At 36.3% G+C, this 27,145-nt stretch overlaps 1 protein-coding gene across 1 annotated transcript; it reads right to left on the bottom strand.

The window, feature by feature from the left end:
* Positions 1-1,695: 1,695 nt before the first annotated feature.
* LOC18426143 (small ribosomal subunit protein eS12) lies at positions 1,696-24,386 on the bottom strand. Its single transcript, XM_011622094.3, has 5 exons — positions 24,344-24,386; positions 24,040-24,091; positions 15,981-16,272; positions 3,239-3,304; positions 1,696-2,132 (listed from the first exon to the last, which is right to left on the bottom strand). Exons 2-5 carry the CDS (start codon positions 24,048-24,050, stop codon positions 2,073-2,075), a joined length of 429 nt encoding a protein of 142 aa, XP_011620396.1. The 5' UTR covers positions 24,051-24,091; positions 24,344-24,386; the 3' UTR covers positions 1,696-2,072.
* Positions 24,387-27,145: the final 2,759 nt, after the last annotated feature.

Here is a 27,145-nt window from a genome sequence, read left to right as displayed (position 1 = left end):
ATATGATGAGAAAATGATCCATATGATTTTAGGAATTCAATCTGTAAATATGGGGTACTCCACCTTCAACTGTGGACTACAGACCACACTAGCTTCATCGAACCGACTCAGTGTTTCACATGACCAACAGTCCAAGCAGGAACTCATTAGTAGGTCACCAAAGTCAGATCGATGAATCAAGGGGTTGCAATCCCAATCTGTGGATTACAGGCCCTCCCCTAGAAACGAGTCAAAGTCACCACGACCTGATGCGACCACAGTTCTATGGTGCATAGCGGTATCTCTCGTACATGCATACGCTTCACCCAAAGATGGATATCTGGCTTTCCTGAACGATCTATCGATATGCATGCCGTGTGATGGAACATGGATGAGGTTTTGGCCCCCGGCTCAATAGGCCTACCATCATACACAATGGTCACACAATCTCTCGGCTCACTCATCTAGGCATAAGCTCCGACCTCATCAAGAGCTAACCCAAAAACCCTCCTCGATTAATTCTTTATTGTAGGTAATAAGGCAAAAAAAAAAGAAAAATTGGCTAGATCAATGGGAATACAGGCCCCTACCTGTTTTAGAAGTAGTTAATGGTTCTTAAATGCGACAATAGGAATGAAAACCTAAACCGATAACTGAAGCTCAGGTGGTACTACCACCACGACCTCAACCCCATTCTCGATAATAAGACGAAGTATTGATAGCCTGCAAGTTTCTTATCAACGCCTTATATAGCATCCAAACAGACCCTTTACATCCTTTGCCAATCTGGCATAGGCATTTAAGTGTAGCTCAGAGAGATGAGAATGGGTGGGTGTGGGGTTGGGGTTGTGGTGGTAACATCGCTTGTGCCCTAAATAAGATCTAGACTTCTATTTTCACCTAACGTATTAAAAAACCACTAACGATTTCAAAAAACGGATAAAGGCTCGTTATCCCCACTAAATTACCCACAAAAAACAAAAAAACATAGCCCAAAGATTCTAAAAAATTTACAAGATTCAATTTGTTGGAAAATTAAGTGAATTAACCAAAAACAAAAAAGATTCTATAAAATCCATACTAGTTTTGACATAAAATGAGATAAAATATCTACATGAAGTTGACGCTTGAAATGTGCCCAAGTACCCCTCAATCGTTCTAATGGAATACACATGCCTCTTAAGGTCTACAAACTGAAATACAAATTGCTTTCAATTTCAGATTTATCTATTTACAACTTAGATTCACATGAAAATTAGGGCACTCCTGACATCGACGTACTAAATAAAAAACTCAAGCTACAGTAACGATAAATATTCTCATATTGTTTTTCGGATTATTCTGATCAGTGTTTTACTTTGAATTATTCTTTTTATCGAATGTGCCTTGGTATAACCAAAAAGATTGTCTACAAAAAGACCACTTATCTTTTGTACATAAAAGTTACCAATAAAAAGACCACTTATCTTTTGTACATAGAATTTACCATCATTCTCTTAAATTTTAAAATGGCTATTAAATAGATACAAAACTCTAAAAAAAAAAAATTTCGGACTTCATAACTCACCCAAAGCTATCCAAATTGACATCTAATGAATGGGATTGACATCTAATGAGTGAGAATGACTGTGACCATCATATACAAAAAATAATATCTTTGTAAACAATCCCATTGCGTAATTTGTAAAAAAAACAAGAATTAAAAAACAAAATCAATTTATGGCTCTTGGATCAACCTATTTTCAATTCCGCAAGTATACTTTACAAGCATCATCATTCAACCCCAAAATCCATAATTCCATTAAGGATCCCACTTTCAAATTGGGATTACAATCAATAGAAAGGTCACAGCCCACTTCATTTTGCTAACAAATTTTTGTGTTCTAAAGTTTCCTAAACAAGGTTACCCAAAACTGAACCAAAAAAATAACTCTTACTACTACCTCACCCTCACCCATGCATTCCTTTGAGAAACAGAGTAAAACAGAGGCCTCTGAACCCTCCAAATGAAAACCTCTCAACATGGGAACTTAGTGGGACTTCACATACTCCTGCTCTGAACCCCCCAAATGAAAACCTCTCCACATGGGAACTTAGTGGGACTTCACATACTCCTGCACAATGTGAAGGCCCACGGATTCTTCACCATAATCCTGCAATCCCACCCAGAAAAGAAATGAGGAAATGAAAGGAAAAAGATGAAGCCTACACAGATTGAGTGGGAAACCATACAATTTTTTTGGAATAAATTTATATAAGGTTGCAACCATAAAATGTAGAATTAAAAGTGCACTTCAAAAATCCATCATTAAAGGTTGTGTTTGGATGTTTGAAGACCCTCTAATTGCTTACCTCAACATCAAGATGTATGTATGAATATGAAAAGAAAAAAGATTTGAGTCCATGAAATAGTGCATCTTGCAACACATTATCTGGACCATCCATTTTCAAGATTTCATGTGTTTATAGATCTACCTGATTTGAACCATTTTAGACTTTAAAATTTTATAATCTGCAAATAGATTCTCAAGCCATCCTAAGAATTTTTTATAGGAAAAAGTTTATATAAGAGTGCAACCTTAAAATGTAGAATTAAAGATGCACCTCAAAATCCATGGAAAAAGTTGTTTTAATGTCAAAAAACCCTATTATTGACCATCTCGACACTGACATATATAAATATGAAAATTATAATAATAACAATAATAATAATAATAAGTCCCAAAAATAGTGCATCTTGCAACAAATTTATCTAGACCGACCATTTTCAAGATTTTCATATGTTTATAGATCTGCTTGATTTTAACCATTTTCGAAGTTTAAAATTTTATAATTAGGTATGAAAATAGATTTTAAGATAATCCTAAGAATTTTTACGCAAAAATTACATGTTCTGATAAAATTTGGAAGTGCGTTTTAATTGGATTGTTTAAGGTCGCAACCTTATAAAAACCACACCCTTTTTTATATCAAAATTATATTTATGATAAAATTTAGAGGTGCGCCTTGGATTGTTTAAGGTTGCAACTTGAAACCTTATGCAAACCATACCCTAACTTTTTTGGTACAAAAATATCACAAACAACGGTGCCATGCCATTAAACATGCTCGAAGTCTGAAAAACTTTCTCAGGGGAGAATTAACACATAGCCAGCCATCTGATTTCACATCTAACAACTAAGAATCATTATGACCTTGTACCAAAGGCAAATAGTTTCACATTATACAATCCTATGACGTAGAGAGATTCTGCCTTTACCTTTATAACAACACAGGAGCAACCGAGCACTTTCCTGGCTTTTCCTTCGGAGTCAATCTTGCACAACTGCATATAATAATAACACAGTGAGCTGAAATTTCTCTCTGCAGATTCAAATCATCTCTCTCTCTCACACACACACACACACATAGGGGCTCATGCATGTGCATGAATGCAGACAAAAAAGATCAAGAACAAGCAAACATAATAATTTGGCAAAGGAAACACTTGGATAGTCGGATATAAAATATTTGGACCAGCCATAAAGTCAAACTAATAATTTGACAAACTAAAACTCAGATATAATATAATGGGACCAACCATCAAAGCAACTCGGAAGATATAGATGTGCATAAGCAAACAACAATAAAAAACATAAGCAACAGCAACAGAACGCAGAACAGGAAAAAAGGAAACAGATGAACAGAATATATGACTTAAAAACATGGACACCGAAGGTCTATAAACAACTATAAGGATCAAACTTACAAATACAGGAGACAAGCAGAAGTAAGAAAATTACGAACATAATTGGAAAGAAGAAACACACGCATAAGCAGAAAGAAGAAGCACACCAGAAAGAAACTAGGCTGAGAGGTCTAAGTAGCACTCTGCCCTTTACAACTGACTTAAGGGGCTATATATAGACCCCGGACGTGAAATCCGGACTTCAAACAAAATTAAAAAAAAACATCTGGCCAGGACAGTTGCCCTTATGTACAATAAAAAGTTGATGTACAGTGGACAGGTGGTCAATCATGAACAGTGCAGCCATCAGAATAGTGTTGAAAATTGCTGCCGACAAAATAGTGTTGTACAGTGCTTCTTGAACAGTGCAGCCGACAAAATAGTGTTGTATAGTGCTTCTTGAACAATGCTGCCGACAAAATAGTGTTGTTTAGTCTGTATCATAATTGAGGGGATATCCATCAGAATCATAACTCGGTGAAGAGTGATTGGACGGGCTGTGTGAGGGTCCAATGTATGTATCATCACTTGAACTATCTATCTGTATTTCTGCAGGAGGAGGATGATCTGCAAGCCACATGTGCAGTTGGTGTAATAGAACAACTCCTCTGGGACTTTCATCATTCCAAACTGTTTCCTGTATAGACATCCAAAGGAGTCCATTCTGGCTGGATTCTGTTAATGTAGCACATGAGAATTTTCATTTCTTTCCATAAATCTGTCTGAAATAGCCAAAAATTTAGGAGATTGGAATCATACCATCCGATGGTTTGGATGAGAGGATGTTGGGTGAAATAGGTATGTTCTGGACAAACTTGAGGATTAAGGTCTTGATGGAAAACTATAATGATATAAGGTCGGTGAAGATAACCAAAGGATTCAATCCATTGATTATAATGGTAATGCTTTAAAAGGAATTTATTGAAGTTGAATGCTCTGGGATTGGGATGAATGTAATTGTTCCATTGTAAGAAATGACAGTGTCTGAGATAGGAAAGTAATTTCCTTACATGGAAATTAAAACATATATGGTGGTTATGGGTAAGATACCGGAGAAAACAAATGGCTTTTTTTGGCATATTATAATAATGTCTGATTTGGAATAGGGATAAAAATGGATATGATGGATGGCATCAAATTCCTGGGAAGCATTCTCCATGATTTCTGATTACTATTTCATGCATTTTTGGTTGCATATTCTCATTTCTGGAGTTCATTGTTTTTCTAAGAATGATGTCATATATTTCATCAGGAACATCTGGTGAATCATCATCTATTCGGATAATCGCTCCCAAAAAAGGAACAATTGGAAAACATGTCTGCCAAACTATTGTTTTTCCCATAAATATGCTGAAACTCAAAACTCCATTGAGAAAACTAGTTAGACCATCTGAGTAATTGAGAATTCGGAAGAATTTTGTTCTTGAATTTCAGCATATTTGAAAAAGCAGACAAATCCATTTCAACAAAGAAAGTATGTCCTATTAGATGAAATTGGAATTTTTCAATTCCTCTTTTTACCGCAAGGATTTCCTTGAATGTTGAAGGGTAATGGAATTAAAAATCTTTAAACTTTCCACTTTTATAGCCACAGATCATTCTGTCTTTTACTTTTTCTTCAAGTAAGATACATACCCAAAATTCATCAGAAGCATCAGTTTGCAAAATTCTTTTTCCTGTAGAGGGGATTTTAAAAGAAGGTAGATTTTGAGATAATCTTTTAAGCTCTAGAACACACTCAGTCTGTTTTCTTGTCTATGGCGGCGCTTTTTTCTTCAGCAAAAGGTAAAGAGGACTAGTGAACATAGAGAGCTTGGGAATAAAAAGGGACATATAATTTACAATTCTTAAAAATTGCTGGATTTGTTTTACAGAGGATAAAGTATCTAGAAACTCTAGCAAGTGTTTGGCTATATGAGGCTGGAGTTTGTACATTTCATTGTGAAAATGCATACCAAGGAAATCTATTTTTCTAGTAGCAAAGACACATTTTTTCTCAGAAAACATAATACCATATTTACAACAGAGGGAGTGGAATTTATCTAATAAGAGAACATGACTATCGAGATCAGAAGAAAAGAGGAGTACGTCATCTATATATATCAGTGCATGTGTTGAGAGTGGTTCAAAAGTGGTGGTTAAAACTTTTTGAAAGTATGTGGGTTCATTTTTTAAACCAAAAGGCATAACTGTCCAATGAAAATGGTAATGTGGTAAACAGAAAGCTGTTTTAGGACGATCTTCTGGGTGAATTCCAATTTGCCAAAATCCTGATTTTAAATCAAGTTTGGAAAATATGTGAGCATGTGATACTTGGGAAAATAGTGCAATTTGATTAGGCAAAGGAAATTTATCAGCTGCAAGGAAGGTATTTAACGGTTGGTAATTGATAACTAACCTGAGCTTTCCTCGGATTTGTTCAGCTCTTTTGTTTACATAAAAGGCTTCACAAGCCCAAGGAGTACTGGTAGGCTCAAATAACTGTTCCTTAATCAAATCTTGTATTTCTAGCTTAGCTTGGTCTAGCAAATCCGGATTTAAACCTCTGTGAGAAGCCTTTGTGGGATATATATCTTTATTTTTCTTAAAAAGCAGTTGAACATAAAAATTCTGATTTCTCCATAATGGATTTGTACATTTTTGGAGAAACTCAAAATGGGAATTGGCACAACAGTCTGATATAATTTTTTGTTTGACTGTATCTAAGGTGTAGGGAGGATCTATACAGGCTATCCATGGCAAGGTTAGGTTCCTATAATGTAATCCTTTGGAGGTCCATTGAAGTTTTACTTGATGTAAAACATCAAATCCAAGTAAAAGGTCTTTGTTCGGTAAATAGGATCCAAAGAGTTTATGTTGGATAACTACTCTAAGAAACAGTTTAATCAGAATGGGTTCGCTAATTTGTGTTATGGAAAATTTCTCTCCATTAGCAGCTCGAAAAGTTTGATTGCATGTTTCCCAAAACTGTTTTGGTAGCAAATCAGGTTTTAAAATACTAGCGAATGCTCCTGTATCAAAGAATGCTGGTATAGTCAAAGGCTTGGAATAGTGTTCTTAGAGTATCTGAACAAGGGCTATTGGGGTAGGCTGGTAGGGTAAACTGTTTATGTCTGAAATTTCATCCTGTGGAGACAATATCTCTGGAACACAGGTGTTGCTTATCTCATTGAGCTCAAAAACATCAGAATAAGAAATGGATATCAATGTATCAGAATACTGCTCATCATCAAGAGAAAACACAGATTCTAAGTCATCATCTATTTCTTTTTCCAAAACCTGTGATAAAAGATTTATTATCTTTTTTTTCTTTTTCTGGTTTGGGCAATCTTTTGCAAAATGTCATTTCTTTCCACAGACATAGCATATATCGCCTCTCGTGTATCTTCGAAATCTTGAACGTCGAAGGTACTTGAATCTTTTGAATTTCTTCTTTTTCCTCTTTTGGTCAAACTTCTTTTTGCCTTTCGAGGCAAGTGGACATGAACATTGTTTTTCTGCATCACATTTAATCTTGAGATATGGTTTATCACAAGATTTTCCCAGCAAATGCTTATTTTTTTCCATTGGTTTTACAAATTCAACTTGGTTGCAGAGTCTTTCAAGAGCATGGAGAACAAACTGGTATAATTCACCAAAACTGGTGTTTTGAATGGTAAGTCCTTGGTTTTCCATTGTTTTTGTTGCTTCTTTTCCAAGAGTAGGAGGTATGGATTCAAGATAAAATTGTTTCAAATTTATATCATCAATTCCTCCTATTTTATGGTATCTTTTGTTCATCTCTGAAAAATGTTTTTCAAGATCTTGTCGCTTGAAAGAACAACATTTAAGCTGAAAAAATTCTTCTCGGGCAGCAATTTGTTCAGGCTTGATTGGGCCTGAAAATTCAGAGACCAAATAATTAAGAAACTCAACAATGGATTACCTATGTCTTAACTATGTTTGCCGGTATTCTCCAAGACTTATGTACCAATAGAAAAGGCATCCTCTTAGCCTTACAATGACTTTAGAAATGGTACTGGCTAAGGTGTTTGCAGGATTATTCATTTCTGAATGCATCCATCCTTGAACCTCTCTGAATCTGTCATTCCATCATGAAAGTGGAATATCATCAATAGTAAATCCTTTAGATGAATCTCCATAGGTTGGGATAGGTTGAGGTTCTTAGTTTTCATGAGGTCTAAATTCTTCTTCCATTACAGGGTCTGGTTCATGAGGTGGTTTAGAGGGCTTCATCATTAACAAAGAGTCTGAATTCAAGGAAGAAAAAGAGGATTTATCATCAAAAGTTCAGAGGTATCAGTCATAGCTTCTGACGATTGTGTTTCAGTTTGAAGATTTACTTCAGGCTGTTTGGTCAAGTTTTTGAGGAATGAACTCAAATTGTTCAAGGGCTCAGAGGAAGTTAATATCTGAGTTGAGACTGAAGAGGCTACAACATCTGACTCAGTGTCAGAAGACTGAAACATTAGGGTTTCATTTTTAGGTATTTGAGGACTAAGATGATGTTGCACTGTTACATGTGGTGAAGTAACAGAAGGTTTAAGTATTGGAGTTTGTGTTGAACTGGGTACTGAAATATTTGGTTTCTTTCGCAATTGAGGAAAGAACATTTCTTCAGGAAAACGTCTTTCATCTTCAAAAGAACTTAAAGCTCTAAAACCAAAATTTCTTGGAGGAATCATTCCTATAGGTGGGTAAAGAGTTCTAGTTGGTGGGAAAGGATCAGAACTTCGTAAAGTAGGGTAACTTTGATTATAAGGATTTGCAAACAAAGGTTGAAATTGGGAATGGTATTGTGGCTGTGGGTATTGAGATTTCATCCAAAAATCTTTTTCAAGGCTCTGCAATTGTTTTTGTAAAAATGTTTTTTCCTTTCCTTTTTGATTCAGAGCCATGCCACTAAGATTAATTCTTAAATTTATTCTAGTGACTGGGTTAATCTTTAGTTCATACTAAGATTAGTATGCTCTGCGACTGCCTAGTTGATCTAAGGATCTCTCACATCAGAAAACATAGTATGAACTAAAGGTTAATTTTAAGTGTTGATGTCATTCCACTGTCAATACTTTCTAAAAACGTTAACATAACAGGAGCTCTGTTGAGGCAAAAAGGCCGTGTAAAGAGTTCATACCTTGTTAACTAGATAAGGAAAGTTGGCCTTAACCTTTATTTCAAAAATTTCACGGTCAACTCTGTAGATTATTCCAAAATGGCAGAAAAAAGTATCTCCGATATCTCTTTAGATAGTGCTTCTTCTCCTAGTCCAGATTTAGGTCCCATGTTTTCTAAACAAGAATACCTTTTTGAAATAACCTATACTCCTGAAAAGTTTTATGAAACTAGCTCTCAATTAATTAATCCTTATCAGGTTTATGATAAATCTAGCTTAAATTGGATCAAAAGAATAAAAAAACTGTGGAAAAAAGAATCCTGAAGCCATCAAAGAATATGTTCAAGCTTCTTCTTTTGATCAACATCAAATCCCTGCTACCCAAGCTGAACAGTACATCACCATTACTTTACCCAGAAACCTTTTTCCCCAATGGCTTAAAGATGGATATACTTATATTCATTTTGGAGCCATTAAATTAGCCTTAACTTTCCATGGTAGAAAAGGTATGAAAGCAGTTTCCCGAATTACATTGTTAGATTCCAGATTTTTAGAATACCAGCATGCCTGTATCGGAACTGTCCAAATAAACCTTAAACGCTGGCACCATTTTTGTTACCTTTTTCCCAAACTTTAATATCCCAATCAAAGACCTTCATTTGAGTTCTGCTTTCAAAGTTCAACTACAAATTACTGGAACCAAAAAAATTGAAACAGCCACTGTAGCAACACTCCATTATCAAATGGTGTATAGATTACAGAATCATGCTTTTGACACCCCTTTACCCCCTGAATGTGAAAATATTGCCCTGTTCATTAAAGTTGACAATAATTCCCAACCTGTCTGTCATTACATTCCTAGACAAATATCTCGAGAATTTTGCTTGAATTGATTCCATCCACATGGGTGACAAACTATGAAAATTTTCAAAATCAAAGTCAACCAGTGATGCAATCAGATTCCAGGATGACAAGAATGCCTGATGGAACAATTCAAATATGTTTTCAGACTCCTAGAGCTATTGAAAATCAAACCAGAGAAATATTCAAGGTCTGCTTGAAAAAGTTCCAGTCGTGGCCTTTGACAAAACTGGAAAACCAATTTACAAACAGAAAACTTCTGATGGTCATAATTGGTTTGATACTTGCAATTGTACCACTTGTCATCAAGATGATTTTGATGAAATACCAAAAAAGAAAAATAAAAAGAAAATTTCATCGCAACAAAAGCTTCATCAGAGATACATTGAAGGTGATCCAACTGTTGGATTACTTGGTGAGAGTTCAGGAAAATGGGACTATTATGTAACTTATGGTAGTCAGAAACCTAAAGCCACTGTGTCAAAAGATATTATCCCTACAGAATGGGATGATCAGAATGATGATTCTGAAAGAAAAATCACATTCCAAAATGCTTCGCCTTTGACCCTCATAGTTCAAATTAAGCCTCAAATTTTCCTCCATTACATGATTATGAAAAAATTCAGGGCAATGAAAAACATGTATAGAAGATTAAAAATCCCAGTACAAGAGATGTCACCGGAGCACAAAAGAATATATCTCCGGCTGAAGCAAGCCTAAACTGGCAAGCTGAAAATGCTAAATCACAGAATTTAGCATTACTTCGAATTGAAGAAACACAGAATGTTATGTCTTCACAGTTACAGGGATTAAATGGAAAAATTGTTCAATTAAAAGAAAAGATTCAATTGTTGCATGAAGAGTTGATGCAGATTTTATATACAGTAAAGGATATTCATGAACAATCCTATTTACTGAATCAGAAAGGAAAGGAAAAAGTATTTTTAAAAAAACAATTGCAGAGCCTTGAAAAAGATTTTTGGATGAAATCTCAATACCCACAGCCACAATACCATTCCCAATTTAAACCTTTGCTTGCAAATCCTTATAATCAAAGTTACCCTACTTTACGAAGTCCTGATCCTTCCCCACCAACTAGAACTCTTTACCCACCTACAAGATTGATTCCTCCAAGAAACTTTGGTTTTAAAGATTTAAGTTCTTTAGAAGATGAAAGACGTTTTCCTGAAGAAATGTTCTTTCCTCAATTGCGAAAAAAACCAAATATTTCAGTACCCAGTTCATCACAAACTCCAATACCTAAACCTTCTGTTACTTCACCACCTGTAACAGTGCAACTTCATCCTAGTCCTCAAATACCTAAAAATGAAACCCAAATGTTTCAGTCTTCTGATACTGAGTCAGATGTTGTAACCTCTTCAGTCCCAACTCAGATATTAACTTCCTCTGAGCCCTTGAACAATTTGAGTTCATTCCTCAAAAACCTGACCAAACAGCCTGAAGTAAATCTTCAAACTGAAACACAATCGTCAAAAGCTATGACTGATACCTCTGAAGCCTTTGATGATAAATCCTCTTCTTCTTCCCTGAATTCAGACTCTTTGTTAATGATGAAGCCCTTAGAACCACCTCATGAACCAGAACCCGTAATAGAAGAAAAATTTAGACCTCATGCGAACCAAGAACCTCAACCTACCCCACCCTATGGAGATTCATCTAAAGGATTTACTAATGATGACATTCCACCTTCATGATGGAATGAGAGATTTAGCGAGGTTCAAGGATGGATGCATTCAAAAATGAATAATCATGCAAACACCTTAGCCAGTACCATTTCTGAAATCATTGTAAGGCTAAGAGGGTGCCTTTTCGATTGGTACATAAGTCTTGGAGAATACAGGCAAACACAGTTAAAACATAGTCAATCCATTGTTGAGTTTCGTAATTATTTGGTCTCTGAATTCTCAAGCCCAATCAAGCCTGAACAAATTGCTGCCCGAGAAGAATTTTTTCAGCTTAAATGTTGTTCTTTCAAGCTACAGATCCTGAAAAACATTTTTCAGAGATGAACAAAAGATACCATAAAATAGGAGGAATTGATGATATAAATTTGAAACAATTTTATCTTGAATCCATACCTCCTACTCTTGGAAAAGAAGCAACAAAAACAATGGAAAACCAAAGACTTGCCATTCAAAACACCAGTTTTGGTGAATTATACCAGTTTGTTCTCCATGCTCTTGAAAGACTCTGCAACCAAGTTGAATTTGTAAAACCAATGGAAAAAAATAAGCATTTGCTGAGAAAATCTTGTGATAAACCATATCTCAAGATTAAATGTGATGCAGAAAAACAATGTTCATGTCCACTTGCCTCGAAAGGCAAAAAGAAGTTTGACCAAAAGAGGAAAAAGAAGAAATTCAAAAGATTCAAATACCTTCGACGTTCAAGATTTCGAAGACACACGAGAGGCGATAGATGCTATGTCTGTGGAAAGAAATGACATTTTGCAAAAGATTGTCCAAACCAGAAAAAGAAAAAAAAGATAATACATCTTTTATCACAGGTTTTGGAAAAAGAAATAGATGATGACTTAGAATCTGTGTTTTCACTTGATGATGAGCAGAATTCTGATACATTGATATCCATTTCTTATTCTGATGTTTTTGAGCTCAATGAGATAAGCAACATCTGTGTTCCAGAGTTATTGTCTCCACAAGATGAAATTTCAGACATAAACAATTTACCCTACCAACCTACCCCAATAGCCCTTGTTCAGATACTCCAAGAACACTACTCCAAGCCTTTGACTATACCAGCATTCTTTGATACAGGAGCATCCGCTAGTATTTTAAAACCTGATTTACTACCAAAACAGTTTTGGGAAACATGCAATCAAACTTTTCGAGCTGCTAATGGATAGAAATTTGCCATAACACAAATTAGCGAACCCATTCTGATTAAACTGTTTCCTAAAGTAGTTATCCAACATAAACTCTTAGAATCCTATTTACCGAACAAAGACCTTTTACTTGGATTTGATGTTTTACATCAAGTAAAACTTCAATGGACCTCCAAAGGATTACATTATAGGAACCTAACCTTGCCATGGATAGCCTGTATAGATCCTCCCTACACCTTAGATACAGTCAAACAAAAAATTATATCAGACTGTTGTGCCAATTCCCATTTTGAGTTTCTCCAAAAATGTACAAATCCATTATGGAGAAATCAGAATTTTATGTTCAACAGCTTTTTAAGAAAAATAAAGATATAAATCCCACAAAGGCTTCTTACAGAGGTTTAAATCCGGATTTGCTAGACCAAGCTAAGCTAGAAATACAAGATTAGATAAAGAAACAGTTATTTGAGCCTACCAGTTCTCCTTGGGCTTGTGAAGCCTTTTATGTAAATAAAAGAGCTGAACAAATCCGAAGAAAGCTCAGATTAGTTATCAATTACCAACCGTTAAATACCTTCCTTGCAGCTGATAATTTCCTTTGCCTAATCAAATTGCACTATTTTCCCAAGTATACATGCTCACATATTTTCCAAACTTGATTTAAAATCAGGATTTTGGCAAATTGGAATTCATCCAGAAGATCGTCCTAAAACAGCTTTCTGTTTACCACATTACCATTTTCATTGGACGGTTATGCCTTTTAGTTTAAAAAATGCACCCACATACTTTCAAAAAGTTTTAACCACCATTTTTGAACCACTCTCAACACAGGCACTGATATATATAGATGACATACTCCTCTTTTCTTCTGATCTCGATAGTCATGTTCTCTTATTAGATAAATTCCACTCCCTCTGTTGTAAATATGGTATCATACTTTCTGAGAAAAAACGTGTCTTTGCTACTACAAAAATAGATTTGCTTACTATGCATTTTCACAATGGAATGTACAAACTCCAGCCTCATATAGCCAAGCACTTGCTAGAGTTTCCAGATACTTTATCCTCTGTAAAACAAATCCAGCAATTTTTAAGAATTGTAAATTATATGTCCCCTTTTATTCCCAAGCTCTCTATGTTCACTAGTCCTCTTTACCTTTTGCTGAAGAAAAAAGCACCACCATGGACAAGAAAATAGACTGAGTGTGTTCTAGAGCTTAAAAGATTATCTCAAAATCTACCTTCTTTAAAAATCCCCTCTACAGGAAAAAGAATTTTGCAAACTGATGCTTCTGATGAATTTTGGGCATGTATCTTACTTGAAGAAAAAGAAAAAGACAGAATGATCTGTGGCTATAAAAGTGGAAAGTTTAAAGATTTTTAATTCCATTACCCTTCAACATTCAAGGAAATCCTTGCGGTAAAAAGAGGAATTGAAAATTTCCAATTTCATCTAATAGGACATACTTTCCTTGTTGAAATGGATTTGTCTACTTTTCCAAATATGCTGAAATTTAAGAACAAAATTCTTCCGAATCCTCAATTACTCAAGATGGTCTAACCGGTTTTCTCAATGGAATTTTGAGTATAAGCATATTTCTGGGAAAAACAATATTTTGGCAGACATGTTTTCAAGAAGAAATTTTTTTGAAGAACCTCGTCTTCCAGTTGTTCCTTTTGTGGGAGCGATTATCCGAATAGATGATGATTCACAAGATGTTCGTGATGAAATATATGACATCATTCTCAGAAAAACAATAAACTTCAGAAATAAGAATATGCAACAAAAAATGCATGAAATAGTAATCAGAAATCATGGAGAAAGTTTCCAAGGAATTCGATGCCATCAATCATATCCTTTTTTATCCCTATTCCAAATCAGACATTATTATAATATCCCAAAAGAAGCCATTTGTTTTCTCCGGTATCTTACCCAAAACCACCATAACCACCATATATGTTTTAATTTCCATGTAAGAAAATTACTTTCCTATCTCCAACACTGTCATTTCTTACAATGGTACAATTACATTCATCCCAATCCCAGAGCATTTAACTTCTATAATATCCTTTTAAAACATTACCATTATAATCCATGGATTGAATCCTTTGGTTATCTTCACGGACCTTATATCATTATAGCTTTCCATCAAGACCTTAATCGTCAGATTTATCCAGAACATACCTATTTCACCTAACATCTTCTCATCCAAACCATTGGATGGTATGATTCCAATCTCCTAAATTTTTGGCTATTTCAGGCAGATTTATGGAAAGAATTGAAAATTCTCATGTACTACATTAACAAAATCCAGCCAGAATGGATTCCTTTGGATGTCTATACAGGAAACGCAGTTTGGAATGATGAAACTCCCAGAGGAGCTGCTCTATTACACCAACTGCACATTTGGCTTGCAGATCATCCTCTTCCTGCAGAAATACAAACAGATAGTTCAAGTGATGATACATACATTGGACCCTCACACAGCCCGTCCAATCACTCTTCACCGAGTTATGATTCTGATGGATATCCCCTCAATTATGATACAGACTAAACAATACTATTTTGTCGGCAGCACTGTTCAAGAAGCACTGTACAACACTATTTTGTCGGCAGCACTTTTCAACACTATTCTGTTGACAGCACTGTTCATGATTGGCCACTTGTCCACTGTACATCAACTTTTTACAGTACATAAGGCCACCTGTCCACTGTACATCAACTTTTTACAGTACATAAGGCCACCTGTCCAAGCCAGCTGTTTTTTTTTAATTTTGTTTGAAGTCCGGATTTCACGTCGACGGTCTATATATAGCCCCTTAAGTCATTTGTAAAGGGCAGAGTGCTACTTAGAGCCTCTCAGCCTAGTTTCTTTCTGGTGTGCTTCTTCTTTCTGCTTATGCGTGTGTTTCTTCTTTCCACTTATGTTTGTAAGTTTCTTACTTCTGCTTGTCTCTTGTATTTGTAAGTTTGATCCTTATAGTTGTTTATAGACCTTCGGTGTGCATGTTTTTAAGTCATATATTATGTTTATCTGTTTCCTTCTCCATCTGTTTCTTTATTTCCTGTTCTGTGTTCTGTTGCTGTTGCTTTCCTTGTGTTCTTTATTGTTGTTTGCTTATGCACATCTCTTACATAAGGGTCCCTCCCAATCTTTGTCTCTAAGGGAATTTCTTCCAAGGTACAGGCACTCCCACAATAAATAGGAGTCTCTAATTTAACCAAGGGAATAATAATGATAACCAAGGTCCTAAGAAGATCCAAGTAACAGGTCTAAAGTCCATATTCTCACAATGCAACAAGCAAACAAACGATCAATCATTCCAAGAAAGCATTTCATAAAAGTCAACCCGATGAACTTTGACAAATTATCACATACATGGTGTAATGAAAAAATACCATCACATAAAAAGTAAGAGTAAGCTCAATCTACTTACCCCAACCCACTCTCCAAGTGTCTTAGCACTTGGCACAGTGATCAAGCTAACATTGTTATCAGCACAAATGGCTCTGACCAGCTTCACATAGTCAACTTGGTCGCAATCCTCAGCAAGCACACACAGCTGAGCAGCATGCTTCTCAATGACTTTGGCAGCCTCGTGGAGGCCACGGGCAATGCCATCATGAGCGAGTGACTTCTTCAATACGAGTTGAAGAGCGGTCATAATGTCCATTGGTTCGCCAAGAGCGGGACCAGAGGCCTCAGCCGGAACATTTGAAGCTTCATCTCTGTTAAGACCGAAACAAAAGCCCGCCACTTCATGATTACCAGAAAAATAATGGCAGCTACACAGGCGCACAACATGCACGCAAGGAAACATGCACACACATACATATTTATAATGTATAGAGAGAAGGCTGCTGGAGATACAATAAATGATTAACTGAATGTTGATGGAAACTGATAATAACTCTCTAGTATGATTAATTGCACATAACAATCACTAAGAATATGACCCACAAAAAAACTTACCAAGGAACAAATTGCCAAAGAAATGCAAAAAAAAAAAAGGTCAGGAATCTTTCCTGTCATATCATGCATCCAGGAATCTTTCCCATCCTATCATGCATCCATGGCTTTGATAATTGACATGATGCATACATCATATCTATCAAATAAGAGAAATATGTATGATGTTTGATATTTAAATAGATTAGGCCTTCTATTTGATTTCTTCTTTTTCATAGTTGGACTTGAGAATTTCATAGGGAAACTTAAATGGAGAAACTTTTGGAATGTGAGAATAAATTCTGCATTGCTTAATATTGGGATCATCATCTCAAGATTATGCTTTCACAATGTTCGAGCATAATCATGAATTTTGGTCACAGAGATCACAGAAGAAAAAGTACCTTTTGAAATGAATTTTTTTGTTTGGGGGAGAAAATGATAAAGCTTTTTTTGTTCTAACAAAAGAAGCAGACCTAGAAAAAGAATAAGCTCTAGGGGGTCGCCATCACTCTCTTTGTTTGTTCTAAAAAAAAGAAAAAGACCTCTAAAAAAGAAGAATAAGCTAAGGTTGTCAAAGAAAACTTTGAAATAAGTCCAGCAGCCAGGAAATTTGGGTTCGTATCTCTTGGGGATCGCCATCACTCTCATCAAAGCTACCTTGGCTTGTACTCCCTTAATCCATATATCCCTCTCAGTGTGCCCATGCTGACCATCAAAAAGTTCAAGACCATGATAAAACATTTCCTTCAGAGGATTCTAGGAACACCCACAAGTTCCAACTCATCAAATGGGATGAGGTTAACCTACCTAAACAGGAAGATAGCATAGGGATAAGAAGACCGAAGGATATGAATTCCACCTTACTTGGTAAATGGCTATAAAGATTGACAGCGATTCACAGAGAACCGCAACTAACAGCGGAGATGATGTATAGGTATGGAGTCAACCCCCTAAGATGGCTTCCCAAGTATGCCCAATCCACCGGTGGGGTAATGTATAATTTCTACTCCCACATCGATTCTGAGCCCAAGCAGGCAGTTTCATCAATTAGAGACCTGTGGACTGCCAGCAGTACTCCTGAATCTCTCTTCCCAAGCATGTTCTCCATCACCATTGATCAATAAGCTACCATTTCATGAACCCATGAAATACTAGGTGACTGCCCGATATGGAACCTGAGGTTTCAAACAAACCTACATCAGTGGAAGAAAGGGAGCCCTGGCTACCAGTGGAAAGTTGTGGACCATCCCAGAACAGGCTTGAAATGGATTATGGTCCTAAAAAAAGCTTCCACTTTAGACCACATCTAAAATAACGCAATTCTTCCTCAACCCCTTTGGCCTTCCTTGGGTCATCCCAACCTCCACAGATGCTTTAGTATTATCCCTCTTCCAATCAATCCTTTGGGGGCTCACTATTACTTGTATAATCTGGATCAATTGGTTGGAATAAATTAGGCAAATATTCCAAGACTCGGAGCTCAACCTTGTCACACTCAATAAGGGATCCAGGGCCATAATTTCCTTATGGACACTCTCCTGCAAGGAGTTCTTTGGTTTTTAACCTCACACATTGCGAGTCGCTGGAGCGCATCATATGGGCCAAACCCAAAAGATTGCCATATACTCAACTTGGATACCCCCCTGAGCAGTACCATCATAGTTCAAAAAAACGGACCGCCTAGCGCCTAGGAGGTCCAGAAGGCCTAGGCGACTAGGCGGTCAAACTGGGCGGTCTTCCCTGGGCGGTACGGAATCCGCCAAGGCAGCCGCCTAGCTCCCAGCCCTGGGCGACCGCCCAGGGCCTGCGCCCCGCCTAGAGACGGAAAACTTTTTTTTTTTTTTTTCTTTCATTTTTTTCAAATGATGCCTTTTAGGTTCATTTGAACCCTAAACCCACTAGAACCCCTTTTATAACAGAAACCTCCAAAATACTACATTTCATTGGATCAAATCATCAAAGTGTTTCTCAAAGTTTGGAGTTCAAGCAACCAAAGTAAGTTCATTTTTTGGATTGCTTGTTTTATTTTAAGATGTCTTCTTCAAGAGTTAGTCGGAGTGGAGATCCGGGTTTGAAATATGGATACAACGCGAATCCAAGTGACAAAAACTGCGTTAGATGCAATTTTTGTGAAAAAGATATAAAATGAGGCATAAACCGATTTAAGAAACATCTTGCCGGTATTAAAGGGGATGTTGCCCCTTGTAAAAATGTTCCTGAAGCTATCAAGAAGGAGATTAAGCAATTTTTGCGTTATGGAAAACAAAAGCAAGAACAAAATCCTTGTCATATATCTATATCTGCTACTCCTAGAAAAAGTGATCCGGGTTGGAAGTATGGGTACAACTCAAAACCAAATGATAAAAATTGTATAAGGTGTAATTTTTGTGAAAAAGATACCAATGGGGGTATTAGCCAATTCAAAAAACACCTTGCTGGTGTTAGAGGTAATGTTGCTTCTTGCACAAAGGTTCATGAAGTAGTTCAAAATGAGATTAGACATCTTTTGAATTTTGAAAAATCAAAAAAAGATGAAAATAAGCCTTGTTCTATGGAAGTATCTTCTCCAGTTTCGAGTCGGAGTGATGATCCGAGTTGGAAGCATGGTTATAACCCGAATCCAAGGGATAAAAATCGTATTAAATGTAATTATTGTGGAAAGGATACTAATGAGGGCAATTACTAGTTTAAAAAACACCTTGCCGGTATTACGAGGGATGTTGCCCCATGTAAAAATGTTCCTGACGCTACCAAAGAGGAAATTATACAATATTTGAGTTCAGAGAAGCACAAAAAAAATGGTAGAGCAGCCAAAACTCCTAGGGCCTCATCTGCACAGACTACACATACTAGTAAGGGGAAGGTAGAAAAAGAGGAGGAAGAAGAGGCAGATTCAAAAGAAACATAGGAGGATAAGCGTTATATTGAAGAAGGAGATGACTCTGATGATGATGGCCTCGACTCTGATGCAGATGACGAGGCTTGCCCTATTGATATTCCTTCTGATGATGATGATGATTGAAGACTCTTGCCTCTTGGTGCTGACTGCTGAGTGTTCATTGTTGAGTTTGTTGACTGTTGTGTTGAGTCATGAGTGTTGACTTTTGTTAGACTGTATATTTTCTAAATTTCTGTATATTTCTGTTGTATTGAGTGTTGACTTTTATATCCTACACTTGTATGGTTTTACAGTTTACTATTTTAACAATATGGATTATCAAAATTCTCTTCTCGACTTCTTTCCTTTTTTCTTTTTTTTTTAACTTGGAATATGGTATATTGGGATTTTTACTTTTTTTTCAACTGAGCAGCTGCGCAGGTTTCTAGGCGCCCACCCAGGCGGCTGCTTAGGCGCTAAGCGGCTTGGACCCCCCAAGCCGCCTAGGACCCGCCTAGAGCTTTTAGATACACTGAGTAACATATTAAACAAACTTCAACGGGTGCTCTTTGGATGATTCAAAACCATCTAGAGTCAACGGGATTTTAAGAGATCGGCTCAGCAACTTCATTCCCAGCTACTCCAATCCAATGGTGTTGGGGACACAACATTGTCCAAGACCCAAGCTCTCCTCAGGGGTCCCAAGCTATTCGATCACAGTTGGGCCGGCACTTGCTCACTGAAGGAGACTCTCAATATTATTGGATGCGCCAACAGAAGCGCACCCTGCACATGGAGACGGGCACATCACTTTGAGGAGAATTTCCACCTTTGATACTTTCGTGTCTCCTTAAACCATGCGCAAAAAGAGGCTACTACAGCCAATGAAAAATCGGGTTCATGCTGCTGCCCTCTTATGATAAGAGATCCCATATTCTTGGTTCTTGTATAAAATTCATTCGTGACAGAATTTTCAGCTGTATCAACTTCTTTCACCCATACTTATACAAATCTTTTGTTTTAATAAAATAAATTAAAAAAAATGAAGTCCAAGGATAACAGATTCACAAGTTCAAAAGTTGGGAATAGACGACAGTTAAGGTGCTCAACTAAATTAGGGCCTTCAATTCAAAATCGGAACCCAATTTCATATTGGTTGTATTACTTCAACCTTTCAAAGTTTAATAAAAATAGCTTCAATTTTCAAGATAACTACTTCAGACATAATAGAATGATACAATATGTTTGGATGGATGTTTGATTATTTATAGATGCCTAACAGTATAGGAATGAGTGAAGCTCCATAGATGGATAATGTTATTTTATGCAGGATAAATATTTCAGAAACCTTTTTTTTCACTTAATAGATTGAATAGGTGAATAGGATTATGATTGTCTAATGGGGAATGATAGAACTCAACAAACATCAAGTCACAACACCTTCACAAAACAGCTATCGCCCCAAAAACATGGCTTGGCACAGTGAAAATCGAGAGATAGACATCAAGAGAATAAATTTTGACATAGGGAAGTGGTAGAGAACTACAATAAAAAAAGAGGGAATATCATCATCATCATCGTAATCATAACCATTTGAGCCTCATCCCAACTTCTTAGGGTATGCTACACAAATCTTGTTCGCTTTCCGATATATCAAGGATCAACTCTCAAATCAGTCCACGGAAAAAAAATAAAAAGAGAGAATAAACCACGTAAAAAGTTACAAGATCCCAAAATCAATTCTTATTCTCCCTATCTGGCACACACAAGCACACAAACACACATGTATAAAACCTAACTTGCTCCATAAGAGACCCTATTCACTACTAAATCATCATCTATCTTTTCAAAATTATATTTCTAATTCTACACATCGACTCTCTACAACAACAAAAAAAACTCCTGAAGACAGAGAAAGGAAAGCCCTAATACCTTTACTACGTCATATAAAGAATATATTATTTCCACTTATTTTATTTTTATTTTTCTAGTTTAGTTTGTTTTCTTTGCCACTTCCTCAAATCAAGTAGTATCAGAGCTTCAAAAGATCCAGCCACCACAAGGCAACCAAAGCCTGCTCTTACAACCAAGATTGCCACAATAATGGAGGTTGCGAATCAATAATCAAAGAAGCATAAATAAAACCATGGAAGTTTTCAAGCCCAGATTGGCGAACATCAAGGACAAATAAGTGAACTTTGAGGAGAGATGGGTGAAATAAGTCAAGGATTGGAAAGTATCGATCCCCAAGAGGAGGGTATTGCAATCAAGTAGGCCCATAACCAAATTTCAACCTTGGAGAGCAGTCTAAGAATGAAACAGAATGTATCGCATATCATGAAGACATAAAACTAAAAGCAAAAAAATGCTGAAACTAACCAAACAATACTACGAACTCCATTAACAACCATTAAGAACCCATCAAATTAATCACAATATATGAAATACAATCCATTTAATGCGAGATAGGGTTAAAATCATCTACAGATTTCACATATTTCCATAAGAAGCTCCAAAATACATGGACTATTATTTGATAAATTACGATGGAAGGAGTGCCAAGACAAATGGCGGCATCATGCCAACAACTACTACAAGGCGGCCTTTGAACGATGTGACGAGTTCAACAAGCTCCAGGTCAAGCTTATTTAGTTATCCCACCCCCATGAGAATGACATAGTCAATGAAGTAGGGTTTTTCCATTTTCTTCTTCATGGGGTATTTATATCTTTTTAAATAGAGAGTTTGTGCGGTAACATTGGAAACTTAACTTTATAAGAATGAAGGGCTAGGATTTAACAGGGATCAAGGTTTCTAATGGAGCAATATAGATTGTTTTGGTTTTTTCTATAGATGTGCGAGTGTTGGACAAAAAATAGATAGATAAAAGAAGAAATTGATTTTAGGATCTTGTGACCCCCTTGCAGAATTAGAACGAGGGTATATTCTCACTTTTTCTTATTTTTCCTATTTTGGTGTAGTTTATTTTTGTTCTTCCTCTTCCCTAAATTAAATTCAACCACAAAAATCTAAAAGAAAAAAAACCACAAGCCTAAGATAAGAGAGTGGTCTAATCATAGTCTGAAATTCAAATAAAGAAAAAGAAAAATAAATCTGAACTCTGATATTCAAATCTTACTACTCACATGAGAGGCACATATCCTCATTTTACACACAAAAAATATTTCTAAATAAATACATATAAGGACCCCTTTTGGTATTTTGTAAGACTTCCTTCACAAGCTTCCAACTACATACAAAAACCTAAACTTAAACTAGTTCCCATCTCTCTTTAGCATGTACTTAATCCTCACCAAATCCCACCAATTTAGGACTCCAATTAAATAATGACATCCAACCCCTTAAAATAATAAATACTATAGAAATACCCAAAAATAAAATAAATATTGAATTTAATGGATGACTGCTCTTTCACTACAACATCATCAACAGGATCCGAGCCTTATCTCAACTTTTTGGGGTTGGCTACATGAATCATGTTCCACCATTCAAACCCTAAGTCAAACGTGTGTCACTTATTACACCGTGGCTATAAACAACCCATCGTGAAAAGTGTTTATCGAGCGTTTGTAACACCGTTTCCTAATAAGCATTGAAACAAGGCATCGTTGCATGGTGTATCATAAATCTTCATTCCCAAACTTACATTCTATAATGAACTTCAATTTCTAATAGATACAAGTATAAACATTAAGCCTCCAAGGGGATACTATCTAAGCCATTTATCAAAATAAGCCTCCAGAAACACTTTGAAAGTTTCATTTACATAACAGTTGACATACAAGGATTGTGTGTACCACTGTTAGGAAGTTTTACTTCCCCCACTGATTCTTATAGTCTTATAGGCTAAGTAACATGACAAACTTTCAATTTCTTACGAGCACAAATGATGGATTCAATGTGTTTTTCCCCAGAAACAGCTGCAACCGAACGGAAAATTCGAGTTTGTGTGATTCAACAAACTTATTCATCGTTATAGGCAAAACTACAACACTTCAAAAAAATGATCAGGCTCTAGCTCAATCAAATAACCTGCTCCTTCAACAGCTAATGAACTATCCAGTATCCATGTGTCGATAATAGAATAACCTGCCCCTTCAACAGCTAAGGAACTATCCAGTATCCTTGTGTCTATAATAGAAATCAAATAGATAGTATATACTTCAAAGACATATGTTAGAAAGGAGACAACGTATCCAAAAAAGTAAATAAGTGTCTGGATTCAAACTCATTTGAATTAACCCTGCACAGAGGAAATGTTATCTGCGCATAGTGCATCCAGAGCTTAAAATAAAGGAATGCTAACCCTGCACAGGAATCCTAAAACAAAAACTTTCTATTGCCATATTTGCTTCTTGCTGGTTAGCATATTGAAATTACGCATCCATTGCTAACCGTACAAAATTTTGCAACAAATTACTCGTCATGGTAGTGGTAAGAACTAGCAAGCATAAATTTTCAGTCATGGAAAAAGTGAGATTGAAGAAAAACAATAGAAAACTCCACGGCATTACACTATGTTGACAATTCACAATGGTATTGAAACCACACTGAATTCCATAGATCAAGATTTGACTTACAAACCAGAAATGAAAATCAAATAATATCAAAACAAAATATTTCTCGAGAAGATTGAGGACCATACCCAGCTGACATTTTCACGGATTATTTCCTTGATTTCCTTGATGATATCAACCCTAGGAAGATACAGAAGCAATCAGAAAAACTAAAAAATGGCTGAAAAGTTACAAAGCATGAACCCTTTAAAGAAAGAAAGGGAAAAAAGGAAAATTTTGACATTGAAGACCATAAATAGGAAAGAATAACTAGAGCAATAAAACCCTAATAGGGAAATGAAAGCACAAGATTTTGATTACTAAAACAAGAAAGAGAAAATGCAGAGTAAAGAGAAAAACGAACAACCATACTGAAGCAAAAACCCTAATTACCTTACAGAGAAGAAGAGCTAGGTAGTTAATGGAACTCCTGTGTAAAAGGTAAAGGGCAGCACAACGCCGCTATTTATATCAGTGGGTTTTATGATGTGCCTCACGCGTTATTTCTTGATATGCGTCAAAATTTCAATACCAAAAGTATACTCCCGCTGGACGGCTGGAGTACTACCGTCCATTTACTCCCCTGGGTAAAATCAAATGTAGGAGTAATCTTAGGATTGTATACTCCCGCTGGAGTATTACTATCCATTTACCCCTTGGTTAAATTCAATATAAAATTATGTACGGATTATATAGGGGTCAATTATAAAATGGGAACACATTGTTCTCAAATTACGGCGAACCCCCTTCTCCTCCACAATTTTTCCATATTTTTTTGAAAAATTATAAAAAGACCTTATGACTACACTTTTTATGCAACTTAGCCCCAGTTAATTTTTTCTTTCACTTTTTTTTCCATAATAAACTTTTCATGCAAATATCCCCAAGAAAATAAGTTCAGTTTTTTAGACGAAAATGACTTTCTCATACATAAAAATCAATTTAGTCAGATTTGACGTTGATTTTTGGACCCCAGTAGCACGTTGTCAGACCGCATTTACACAGTGCCAGGGCCCTTTGACTCTATAGTGTTACACTGCCTGACCGTACTTATATAGTGTCGGAGCGCTTGATCCACTGCCGGACCACACTTACGCAGTGTTGAAACGCTGTGATTCCAAAGTGTTCTACTATCGAACCGCACTTACAAAGTGTCGGAGCCCTGTTACTCCAAAGTGTTCCACTGCGGGACCGCACTTACACAGTGCCGAAGCCCTGCGACTCCATAGTGTTCCACTACCGGACCATACTTACATAGTACCGGAACCCTATGACTCCAAAGTATTCCACTATCGGACCACACTTACACAATATCGTAGCGTTGTGATTCTAAAAACTCTTTCTGGATCGCCCTCATAGATTGCCAGACCATTTTCTCTCTCTCTATCCCTCAACCTTCCTTTTTTTTCTTTTTGCTTTTGGGTGGTATTACATGTTAACTAATAATAAGGAGAACTAGAGCTACGGGCTTTGGGGGCTTAGGCTAGGGCAAAGAAATTGATAGCTATTTCAACAAGAGAGATCGGGCCCTGGATTCAATGAGACAGTAGAAGAGAGAAAGAGGGTAGGACTCGGGCCAAAAAATCCTTTGAAGAAGGAGAAGGAGAGAGCTTGGCCCGAGAGAGAGCGCAAGAGGGAAGGATCTCATGCCGTGAGTGCGTCTGTAGACTGTGGGTCCTCTCACACTAATTTTTTAGGTCTCATGGGGAAGGGGAGAGAAAGGTGTGGGTAAAGGGTAAACGGTAAATGGTAAAGTAAGGGAGGAGAGAGGTAAAGAGTAAAGTAAAAGTAGTTTTTCATTTTTTTTAATTTTTGGGATGGTTGGGGGTATTTGCTAGAAAATTTGTTTTGGGGAAAAAAGTGAGAGAAAAAGACTAGTTGGGGGTAAGTTGCATAACAACATGGTCTTGGGGTTATATGTAATTTCCCCTTCTTTTGATTTTTTTTCTTAAGTTATCTCCTGTTCGGTAAACCGAATACGAAACAGGTGAACCCCAGGTTTAGTGCACCTCATCCTTAGCCCCTCCCTCTCTTTCTCTCTCTCTAATCTCTATCCCTTTCTCTCTTTCTCTAATTTATAGAATTACAATGAATTTTATAGGGTTTCAATTGAGAACGAACATCAAGCAAGAAATAGCAATCAAACTCTCAACCAGTTTGTGACAATCCCATATGCATCTAAAAAAAATGTGGATCCATTTTCATTTACAGCCAAGCATGACCTAACACATCCATTTTTTATGATTTTTTGTGACATCTTTTTTCCCTTTATGGTAAGAAAAAAGCTTCTTTTGCTTTGCATCAGGGAGATCAATAGTTGCCCAATTTTGTTACAAGGCCTTTGATGTGTCCATTAGCTTGGATATGCTTTTTCTTTTTGGGAAACATGCTTGTGAGGTGGCAAACTTATTGAATGCTATAGGCCGGTTGGCTTAAATTTAATCTCAAGCACATAAGATTAATGTTATTTTTTTAAAAAATATATTTTTATATAAATTATTTTTACCTACAATTTTAATGGAGAGGTGTGTTGAAGCTAAGCACAATTGGTGAAATAAAAAAAAAAAAAATTGTACGTTAAAGAAAAAGAAGATAAAAGTTAGTGAACATGAGTCATCCAGAATGTGTAATTTGGGTCTTCTAGCCAATATTGTAGTTGGCTAGCTTATCCATAAAATCCACATATTTTGTCTCGTTTTTTTTTCTTTTCCTTTTTGTTTATATTTTTTTTTTTAATTTTTTTTTTGGTAGTTCAACAGTAAGAATCAAACTTAGAGTAGTAGTATTGTTGACATCAATAACTCACCATTCAAACCAAGCATGACTCCTAATTAGGTTGGGTGTGTACACTATGTAGCGTTGGGTATGTACACAATGTAGCTCATTTAGTTCGTATGAAAATTTCTTCATAAAACAGTTTTCATATAAAGTCACACACGTTTGGTTCATGCTTAAAACCAATAAAAATTTGTCCAATAGAAAACCGTTTTACCACTACAATGAGCAAATCGTGTGAAAGGAGATCCCCAACTCACAAGGTGGGGAGTAAGTTCACGAGGACCCAAAAAAATTATTATATTTGAGTTTATGAAACCAAAAATAAAAAAGAACCTCTCTCACAAACCCGGGGTTAGGACCATAAACTGTTGGAGATAAAATACATAAAGCTTGATTCACTTGGGTGTACTAAGAATC

The sequence above is a fragment of the Amborella trichopoda genome, chromosome 1, assembly GCF_054954075.1.
Source record: "Amborella trichopoda isolate Santa Cruz 75 chromosome 1, AtrichopodaSantaCruz75HAP2 v2.0, whole genome shotgun sequence".
In the NCBI taxonomy this organism is placed as follows: Eukaryota; Viridiplantae; Streptophyta; class Magnoliopsida; order Amborellales; family Amborellaceae; genus Amborella; species Amborella trichopoda.
This window is presented reverse-complemented; position numbering and strand designations above follow the sequence as displayed.

What these genes read in the sequence shown, in the direction of transcription:
- LOC18426143 (XM_011622094.3), bottom strand. An exon ending in CACTTGGAGAGTGGGTTGGG is followed by an intron (nt 3,305 to 15,980) that starts GTAAGTAGATTG and finishes TATTATATGCAG; the next exon opens with TTGTGCAAGATTGACTCCGA. An exon ending in GCTCCTGTGTTGTTATAAAG is followed by an intron (nt 2,133 to 3,238) that starts GTAAAGGCAGAA and finishes GTGGGATTGCAG; the next exon opens with GATTATGGTGAAGAATCCGT.